Source organism: Cavia porcellus, unplaced genomic scaffold (genome assembly GCF_034190915.1).
Source record: "Cavia porcellus strain 051 isolate PalLab524CR breed Dunkin Hartley unplaced genomic scaffold, mCavPor4.1 scaffold_5, whole genome shotgun sequence".
Taxonomy (NCBI): Eukaryota; Metazoa; Chordata; class Mammalia; order Rodentia; family Caviidae; genus Cavia; species Cavia porcellus.
Genome location: NW_026947488.1, coordinates 28025096 through 28035730, shown reverse-complemented (window position 1 = coordinate 28035730; position 10635 = coordinate 28025096). Strand labels below are relative to the sequence as shown.

Below are 10635 nucleotides of genomic sequence, written 5' to 3'. Positions count from 1 at the left end.
CAGAACATAAAAGTGTAAAATGTGTGATGATACTTCACAGGTGTGGGAAACCGAAGTGGCTGGAGAGTGTGTGGAAGGCGTCTCAGCCTCAGTTGGCACAGCGATTAAGAGAAAGGACGACCCAATGTGCCTGCCTTGCCTCACAGCAGCTGTGAGCCCTGGACACCTCACCTCATACTCTGAGCCCCTTTTGCCCTGTGTGAAAACTGATTTCCACCTCACTTGGGGCTGCGAGGACCTGGCACATGACACAAACTGAGTAAGTGTCAAGAGCCAAGTTGGCATTGTTTTTATTGTCATTATTATCCAATGAGTGGACTTCTAACTCACCTACCTCTCCCTGGACCACTTGTCTCCAGGAGACCTGAGTTTCCTCCTCTGTGAAGCAGGAGCAGGAGCCTTCCTCACCCAGGATTCTTGTCATATGACTGGCAGTAACAGGGGTTCAGAAAGCAGAAAAACTCCACTCTGAGACTGAAAGACACCCCAAGATGAGAAATCCAGATAGGAAAGCAGTTTGACTCTTGACATTGCAGAAGCAAGATTTCTCCCATTGGAGAAAATGAACCAGTCCGGAGAATGAAGGGGTCGAGGGACGAGACTGAAGTTCCTTCCTAGGGTCCCACCGGCTGATCCTCCCAGTGCCCCAGACATGACCTTCCTGGTCCTCTGAGAGGATGGGTTCCCACTTAGCCCAATGCATCAAACCGTGAAGTCTTGAGTAACAGCCTCATCTCAAGTTTTTCTGTTTAACTTGTGGACCAAATAGCTTAGCTGCCTCACCTGCCAAGGTGATTGGCAATTATTTACTCTGCAGAGCCCTGAAAGACATCACTGGATGGCACAATTCCCAGTTATCTAGAAATTCATCATCCAGTCCACATTTCCTGATTCCTATGCTATAAAAGAGGCTTCCTCACTGGCAGAGGTGAGCAGAGAGAGGAGGATACCGGGACAGCAGCTGAGATCCTGTAAAACCCAGGTGAGACCCACCTCTCCTGCTGTGGCTCTTCTGGCCAGGGGACCGGGATGCCAGGCTTCTTGATGTGGGCAGGCATGGACAGGAGGCACTTGCAGGTACTTACTGAAGTCTTTGCAGGGAACTAGGACTTGCCCTGATCAGGGATGTGGAGATGGCCATGTACTCTGCTTTCCTAAGAGACCAGTGACACTGGTGTAGAAATGAGTGCTCAAAAGCTCTAAGGGGAGAACTTTAAGGTGAAGTTGCTGGTTACCCACAAACCTCTTAAGACTGTTGGCCCAATTTTGTACATTATGATGCTTTTTCTAAATCTAGGGTCTCTAGCTGCCATTAGATTTATAAGGTTACCCAAGATGTTCAGTGACAGTTGACAGAATTTTGCCCAAATTAGCAAGTATTTCCAAAGCATAGGTTAACTCTGCCTTTGGACATTTTTGCTGGCTGCCAAATGGGCCTGCGAAGAGGTCAATGGTATCTGGAAAGCAGCCAGTTCACAAGGTCCCCAGACCTCAAGGTCATCCCTCAACCAGCCAGGGCAGCTTGAAGGAGAAGAAAAAGGTGTTAAAAAGAATGGAAAGGGGTTCCAGAACCTGCCTCCAAGCATAACACTGCCATCAATTTACTATATGACCTCGCAAAAGTCACTACCCCTTCTGCTCCCTTGATTCTCTATGTACACTGAGGTCTGTGGATGGCCCAAGGATTTTCCCAGCCCAGGTCTGCATGAGTTGGTGGTTGTGTCTGTACCTCCCTGGCAAAGCTTATGGGGGCATCTACAGATCATCACGTAAACCCAGACCAAAGAACTCAGCAGGGACAGTGGCAAAACAGGTCAGGTCTTGAGCCACTGGCATGGGTGAGCCTTTTCACCTGCTTTTTTGGAAGATCAGGAATTCAAGCCATCACCAGCAAACCCAGATGGAAAGTGAATCTGTTGGAATTTACCTACTAGAGCCCACAGGTCAGATAGATCTGGCTTCAAATCCTCTGGCCACTGTGTGCTTAAGACCTTGGGACATTACTTGCAGTCACTAGGCTCCTGATTCCCTGGTTGGGAGATGCAGTAATAAGTGCCCACATCTTAGGATGTGGTGAATGTGAAACTGGTTACCAAGTAAAGTAACTGCCCTGTTATATAACACAGAACCGGTCCCAACAGTGTTAGTTATTATCACCAGTCACACCCTGATGTTCTAGAGAAGAGAAGAAGTAAAAAACTCCTTCTGGGGTTGGGGGTCAGGCCATGGATACATCCTTCTGTGCCACCTTGGATTTGTCATTCTGTCCAGATACCAAGAGAGATGCTACAAATTGGAGTCCTCATTGTCTTCTGTGGGCTTCTGACCCAGTCCACAGCCCAGCTTGGAGGCCTGCCATTGCCACTGGGCCAGCTTGGCCTGCCCTTGCCCTTGGGTCAAAGGGTACCCTTGGGTCAAAGGGTGCCCTTGGGTCAAAGGGTGCCCTTGGGTCAAGATGTGCCCTTGTATGTGACTCCCGCTCTGCCCTTGAAGCACAAGGACCCTGCAGAACACCTGACTGGTGGTGAGTGAGTCTGTGGCAGCCTCTTTCAAATCTGTGTGCGTGTGTGCATGTGTGTCTAACCATTCAACACGAGGAAGGGAGGGGAGAGGGCCTGGGGACCTGACCTCCAGAGACCTTCTATCCTTTGCAGCCCTTACCAATGGCCTGATATCAGGGGGTCTGATAGACATTCTGGAAAGTCTTCCCATCTTGGATATCCTGAAGCTTAAAGGTGGCACTTCTGGTGGCCTGCTTGGGAACCTCCTTGGAACACTGACTTCAGGGATCCCTCTTCTGAACAACATCATCGAGTAAGTTGCCCCAAAATGGGGACTTAGTCCCCACCAACAAATATCTGCCAGCCCCAGGCAACGGTCCTGAAGGAGGGGTGGATAACTGAGCCTCGAGCCAATAGCACTAAGGCCCTTCTTCAGCCTGGCAGGGAACACTGTGTCCCCTGTACCTGTAATTGGCCTCAGGCCTAGAGCGTGTCCTGGGGTTCCAGAAATATCTATAAGCCTAATGACAGTATTTCAAGATAGCTTAATCGTACCCAGTTCAGGAAGGGGGGAACAGAGGCCCAGAGACATGCAGAGTAAGGCAGAATGTGGACTCTAACTTAACCAAAACCTGAAGTTTGTGGTCATTTGGTTCTCACCACCTGTGGATCACTTAGAACACAAGTAGCCTTTGATGTAAGCAAAAGAGGGTGAGCTGACTCCTCAGCTATGTCATCATGGTGACTATGAGCAATATAATGATGGAAAAATCTCATATGATCTCTCCCATGAGATACCTGAAAGCCTGCCAAGCAAGAAGTGATAATGCAAAGCTCCATGCCAGTGTGCTGGCAAAACCAGGGGTCCTGAGAGGGCTGTCAAAGCCATTTCCATGATCTCCACCCACCCAGTACTTGCTCCTGACTGAAGACAGACTCAAATTTGATTTATAAATGTACCATGCTTTCTGAGTGACCTAAGACAAGGTGCCCATATTCTTTGGGCTTAGTTCTTCAACTGGAAAATGGAGATTGCAGTATCCACCGAGAAAGACTGTTGGGAAGATGGAGGAAGGTGTGCATCACCTGGCACCATGGCTGACTCAGAGAAGGATTTCTCCCACTCTTTTTTTTTTTTTGTACCAGGGATTGAAGTCATGACCTTGCACTTGCTAGGCAGATGCTTATGCTGCTGAGCTAAATCCCTGACCCTCCAATCATTTCTTATTTCTCCCTGATTCTTGCTCTTCATCCTCATGATAAATATTGAGAGCCATGACAAGATGACTGGTTCCCACCCACAAATGTCTGTGAAAGGTTTATTTCAATTGTCCACATATCATGCTTTCATTCACTGACCAATTCATCCATCTATTCATTCATCTTTCCTTTCATCGAAACACTTCCTCATCTACACCACCACCCAGATATCCATGTATCCACCTTCCAATCAAATTGTAGTCAGCCACTTTCTCTGTAAGGCTTAGAACTGGCACACAACACGTAAACAGAACCCAAACCTCGTCCCTGCCCCAAACACTGCGTAGACCTGAAACAAAGAAAAAGTGCATGTCAGGATCTGATCCAGGCAAATGTTGGGAAAGACAGGTATGGGGCTCAGAGCCTATGTGGCTTTGGTTGCAAAACTCCTCTCCCATCTCCCTCTTCCCAGGTGGGAAGCTCTCTCTGACATGGATATTTAGGGTTAAAGATGGTTTCTGAATTTGGAGCCCAAAGAGCTGATGTTTCTCACTCTGATATTTAACAGCTTAAGGATCACTAATCCCCAGCTGCTGGAACTCGGCCTTGTGCAGAGCCCTGATGGTCATCGCCTTTATGTCACCATCCCTTTGGGCCTGAATCTTGAATTGAAATTGTGAGTAGGTCCAAGGAGGATGGAAGGGTGTTTCACCAAGGAAGACCCTGATGACTGTGAGTAGCCAAAAAGAGGGTGTTGGAGTATAGCAGATCTGAGCCTGAAACTTTAGTTTATTTGCTGTTATGTCAAACACCTTGGATCATGGAGAAACTCACTTGACCTGTCTGATACCAGTAGGTATCACCTACTTAAGGGTAAAGAGAATACAACTGTGGGAAAGATGGATAACATGAGGCTGATATTTCTGATAAGCAAAAAAGTCTTCTACTTTAGAATGTGGTGGGGCCACATACCAGTAGGGATGTCTCCTCTGCAGGCCCATGATCACAAGTCTATTGGAGCTGAACCTGAGGCTAAACATCACTGCAGAAATCTTAGCTGTGAGAGACAGCCAGGGGAGGGTCCACCTGGTCCTTGGTGACTGTGTCCACTCGCCCGGCAGCCTGCACCTCTACCTGCTTAAAGGGTGAGATCAGAGGGCTCCCTTCTTCAGCCCAAAGGTGGGATTGGGAACAAGTGGTTGATAAAATGGAGCAGTGGGTGAATGGGTAAGTGAGAGAACAGAAGGGAGAATGGATGGATGGATGAATGGATGGATAGGATGGATGGACAGATAGATGTATGGACAGATGGATAAGTAATTGGATGGGTAGTCACTTATCTCTTGTTAAGCCCAGATGACTGATTTTTATGTTGGATTAGACAACAAGCAATATGAGTTTAACCTGGGTATGGTAGTGCATACTTGTCATCCCACTACTTAGGAGGCTGAGGTGAGAAGATTGCTTGAGCTCAGTTCAAGGACAACCTGAGCAACAGTGAGACCATGTCTCAAAAAATTTTAAAAGAAGAAATGAATAAACAGAGAGTTCTGAGCTTTAGCTTCACCTACTCATTTACTGCCACATGGAAGACTGAGTTATATATAATATGCAGTCATTCAGATCTTGGCTAACAGTCACTGAGCACACATATTATGTTTCATGTGTATCATCCTCTCAAAGTCCTAATAACAGCTATATATTAAGCCCTGTTTATACACTGGTGGATTCTGCAAAGTCTTGCTTGTCCTGGAACTGTGTGTGCTGCTCTGAGAGGCACAACTCCTTGCAGACAGGGCCTGCTCATTGGGGAGAGTGGATACGCTGGGTCTCAGTAACTGATGCCAAGACTGAGGGTGCACAGTGGCCCCCTGAGGACTTCTCCAACCACGACTTTTCTCTTTCAGAATTGTTCCACCATCCGTTCAAGGCCTTCTAGATGGCCTCACAGATATCTTGAATAAATTCCTCCCTGAACTGGTGCAAGGAAAGGTAAGAGAGTAGGAATGAGAGTCCTCTGCTCCTCAGAGTCTCAGGCTGAAAAATACACCTGAGAAGAGCTAGTCTCCATCTATCTGTGCCAACTGTCCAAGCTTCTCTGTTGTCTCCCTCCAAATCCATTGATTTGCTCCAGCTCTGGGCCAGGCCCTGTGCATGTGCATATCACAATGGACATGAGTTGGACCCAGCCCTGAGAACTCCCTGCCCAGCTGTCTGTGGCCACAGACAAGCAGTCTTCAGGCCATGCTTAAGTGCCTCCTATAACCAGAAACCCTTTCCTCCTAGAGCACCCTACAGACCTCATCAGAGAGGGAACCCCAGGCTCATTGTGAACTTGGGGCACTTTACACACCTCCTGCCTTCAGTTTCTCATCTGGTTAATGTGAATATGTAAACATTAATCCAGTCAACACTCAGACACAGAAAAGTGAGAGAAAATCTCCCCAGAAAACCCACCCTGGGGGTGCTGCCACTCTCAATCTTGACCTAACTCCTCTCTGTCCCTGAGTAGGTGTGCCCTCTGGTCAACGAGGTTCTCAGCCACTTAGATGTCACACTGATACATGATATTGCTGGTAAGTATGCTTCCAAGCTATTCCCTCCCTCTGCAGAAGCAGTGATTCCTTCAAGGAGTTTTGGGTCTACACACTGTGGGACCACTACATCCCTCTGGCCTCAAGTTTAGCTGTTTGGAGTTTCTTTGTTCCCCTGAATTTCTACATAGTTTTGAGGCAGACAACTTGCCTCTCCCTCATCCCTGACCTTAAGAGCATCAGAGCTGCATGGTAGAAGGAGAGCCAGCCCCCACCCTGAGCACCTACCTGAGCACTGCTGGGTTTCCAGTGCTCCTCTTCCCTTGCAGGAGTGTGGGCTCTCCCTGGACCCCTTCCTCTCCAGATCATTGCCCTCAATCTGATATTTTCATTTTTCAGACTTACTGATCCATGGGCTCCAATTTGTTATAAAGATCTAGGCCTCCCAGAATGGGAAACTGCCCTGTGCTGAGCTGGTAAGTGCTGTTTCCTGTACCACAGGATGGGGAGGGCTGTTATTCTGGTAGAAGGCAGAAGAGGTTTTGGAGCAAAAACCAGGTAGAGAGGAAAGGTTTATTTTGGCTCAGCCCATGACTGATTGGCCCTACTCTTTTGGTGAGGTAGTACATCATGGTAGGAGCACATGGAGAGCAAAACTACTCCCTCATCAGCCAGAGAGCAAAAGAAGAAAAGCAGGGGCTCGGCCCCACTATCCCCTTCAAGGCCACATCTCCAGGAACCTGAAGACCTCCCACAAAGCCCTATGTCCTAAGGGTTCCACCACCACACAACACTACCTTGAGACCTTTGGAAAACATTTGAGATCCAAATTATAGCAACATCCAGAGAAAGAGACAAAGACTCATATAGACACATACAAGGGTGCACATAGATGTCCACAGAGAGCTGACCAAAGTAGAAAGACACAGGTACCATAGCAACACAGCCATAAAGAAAAACATACATGGCCATGGACACACACATACACATACCCTCACACACACATATACATACCCTCACACACACATACCCTCACACACACATACATGCCAGACAAACATACACATGATGCAGATACAGATGCAGATATTTTCACACCAGCACACTCATGTATGTGTACAAATTCACATAGGTACAGTTACACATTCACTCAAATACAGGCACAAGGACCCCAACTTCAGGCTCCTCTTGTTGCTTTTTGGGGGGGCAGGTATGATGTTGGGCCAGTATTGTAAGGTCAATGATTTCAAGTCTCTCTTCTATACTCTCCTCCGTACAGGACCTTGCTGCTCAGTGCATCCCTCTTGCCTGGCTTCTAGAAGGATGACCCATGTGGTAGCAAGTGGCAAAGCTGCTTTCTCCCCAAGGAACCCTGCTTATCCTCCTTTCTAACCAGCCATGAGAAATTCCTTTGGTCAATACCAAATAAACTTGCTCTTCTTCTGCACTAAAGTCTCATTCTTCACTACCATTTGCAGGCACTGGGCTAGAAAGATCCTTGGCCTGGGTGGTCTGAGCCAGCAACCAGAGCTTTAGAACTTATATCACAGGTCTTAATGGTCTTGACAGGCCAGAGATGTTCAGCTGTGTGTAGATTTCAAACAACTTTCTTGCTCTTCTCAGGAGGATACACAGGGGCCTGGGTAGAGGGAATACTTCAGGCACAGAGGATGACAAAGCTTCTACCGAGAGACACTCTGGAGGTGGGTCAGGAAAAGTGCACATGGGGAGTGGGTCAAGTCCCTGTCTGTTTCACAGGCTGGGGATCCCAAAGTTGACCTGAAATGTGGGGGTTGAATTGATTCTGGCAGGAGGACTGTGCCATGGCTGTGGCTACAGAGTGTGGTGGTGGCACCTGGGAGGCCCTAAAGGAGCCATCCAAGAAGCGGGCAGACACACAGGTCATCTACTACCATCATCTGCTTACTTGGATCTGGTCGTACTGGCCATTTTTTCTATGATCTAAGGGGGAAAAAAGAATAGAAATGACACAAAAGAAAGGTAGAAGGAAGACTATTCTGGTTGAAAGTGTTAACTGCTGAGGGCTTGAGAAAGTCATCAAAAAGGGTCATTGGACTTGTAAATTAAATAACCAGCAATGTCTTGAATTAGAGTTGTATTTATTGCAGGAAAAATTGAATCAACAGTAGACAGGAGCTCAGAAGAAGAAAGGAAACTTTATTGATGTTAGCAAATTCAGAGAAGCTAGCTCTAAAGTCTGAGGTGTTGATTACAGAGAGTTTGTCTTATTTATAGGGTGTCAAACAGAAATTACAATAATGAAATAAGATTTTGCTGAAGGTTATGGTACAATGAGACCTTGCAGTGAGCATAGTTGTAGGCAGCAAAATTGTCCTTTAGCACATTCACAAAAGTTTCAATTTGATGACAAATCATATGGTTTAGCTGAGGTCAATGGCAGAGAACACAATGACTAATTACTGAACAAAATGTCTGCAGTGAGATCAGGATTTCTGCTTCAATATTATTTTGGAGGAAGAAGCCTGATTTTAAGGAAGTAAGGAAAAAAGGAGGAAGCTGAGGCTGTACAGAATTAGGAAAAATTGGATGCAAGAACAGAGAGCTTTGTGATATCTTAACTCACCCTGTCCCACTCTCTCACATCCAGCTCTCTTATGCCAAAGACACCCCATCCCTTTCCCCATAGAGTCTGAAAACCTGAAAATTAAGGGCCAGTGAAGCATACCTATAAGCATAACAAAGGCATAAATGTTGTGTTTGCAACAGGGAAAAAATTCACACACCAGGCACAAGCTGTGTGGGCTGTTTTCCTCCTACTAAAGAAATTTCTCAGGACCAAGGCTCATTCTTCTGTATTCAAGCACAGAGTCAAGAAATGGCATACATTTGGCTGTTTCCCCATACAAGCATAGCTGACCACTAAGCTACCCAAACAGAGAGTACAGAAGCCACGCATGACAAACAGCACAACTTCACAGGATTGGTTCAGAAAAGTCACCAAACAAATAACTGTGATAACCAGTAATAGTACTGGTTATCAATAACAAACTCTGGACTGGCAAAAGAATCCAGTTTCCAAAACTTGCATGTCATATTTTTAAAATATCAAATAGTCAACAAAAAGTTATTAAATATTCAAAGACACAAGACAATAACCTGTCCCTGGAGAATCCCAGATGTTGGATTTACTAGACAAAGCTTTAAACTTACTATTCTACATATATTTTAAAAACGTGTGTCTAAGAAACCATTTATACAAACTAAAGAAATTGTTAGAACAGCATTTCCAAAAAGGAACATCAATAATGTGACAGAAGTTATTAAAAAAGAACAAAATGTAGAATTAAAAATTACAGTGACTGAAATGAGAAAATTCACCAAAAGGGCCAACCAGCACATTTCAGAAAGATGAAAAAGCAATCAGCAAGTGTGAAGGTCAATAAATTGATATTATCCAGTCTGAGGACTGGACAAAGAAAAAAGAAAACAAAGAAAGTGCACATTTTTAAAAGCTTGCCATCAAGAACACTAACTACACATCTTGGTAGCCATAGGAGATGGGAGAAACTATTTGAAAGAAATAACAACTGAAGTTTTTCCAGTTTTTATAAAAACATTATTCCACACATTCAAAAATCTCCAAAGCAAGATAAATCTAAAGAGCCTTGCACTAAGACTCATCACAAAACACTACCAAAAGACAAAGACAAATGCAACCACTCCAGCACTTATAATCAAGACACCTGGAAAACAAAATCTGGGTGAAAAGAAAAAAAGAAGTAGATCTCTGGGAATTAGGAGGGAGCTGACAGGGAAACTAGGAACTCAGAGAGCTGGAGAAATGAAATACAATGCAGAAAAAAAGAACAAAACATTCAGGCAAGGAGCCCTGGCTCCCAAGGAGAAGGACATGTGTCCACATTTGTCATGAACTTTCAGGAGAGGCTTCAGTTCATAAGGTGGCACGAGTTCCTTTTCCAGCTAACTCGACAAAATGAAGTATTAGAGAATAGCAAGACATAATTGTCAGAGGATTAATGAGTCACCTTGGTACACAATCCAGGATGATGCATCCATTGGCAACAATGCTTGTTTTTCTGTGGTGCATTATTGAGTCAGAAAAGGAATCCGGGCTCCTGGAAGGGACATAGGTATCCGTGGACACAAGGTAAGCCCAGACAGGGCTGGTAGCTCCAGGAAGAAACAGGAAGACTGGGCCAGCAGTATTAACTCCAAGTTTATGAGTATTGTAAACTTCATAACAGCACAAAGAAATGTTAGGTGCACTTTTGTTGCTAGCCAAAATCATAGCTGCAGAACTTTTTAAGACTTTAAATAAGTACATACCAGAATACTGAACAGGTCATTTGAGTCAGTATATGCATAGACGAAGCAGCTGCTGTGAACTTTTGACTTCA

General features: G+C 45.5%; 1 protein-coding gene across 1 annotated transcript; it reads left to right on the top strand.

The window, feature by feature from the left end:
• Positions 1-917: 917 nt before the first annotated feature.
• Positions 918-7675, top strand: Bpifa1 (BPI fold containing family A member 1). Its single transcript, XM_013150240.2, has 9 exons — positions 918-982; positions 2272-2524; positions 2655-2814; positions 4270-4377; positions 4697-4846; positions 5609-5693; positions 6214-6277; positions 6635-6711; positions 7515-7675. Exons 2-8 carry the CDS (start codon positions 2284-2286, stop codon positions 6673-6675), a joined length of 849 nt encoding a protein of 282 aa, XP_013005694.1. The 5' UTR covers positions 918-982; positions 2272-2283; the 3' UTR covers positions 6676-6711; positions 7515-7675.
• The last annotated feature ends 2960 nt before the right edge of the window (positions 7676-10635 follow it).

Excerpts from the sequence above, each read along its gene's own strand:
- Bpifa1 (XM_013150240.2), top strand. The coding sequence starts at position 2,284 with ATGCTACAAATTGGAGTCCTCATTGTCTTCTGTGGGCTTCTGACCCAG. Across the intron at positions 4,378-4,696 it reads CTGAATCTTGAATTGAAATT|GCCCATGATCACAAGTCTAT; the intron begins GTGAGTAGGTCC and ends TCTCCTCTGCAG. Across the intron at positions 5,694-6,213 it reads CTGAACTGGTGCAAGGAAAG|GTGTGCCCTCTGGTCAACGA; the intron begins GTAAGAGAGTAG and ends GTCCCTGAGTAG.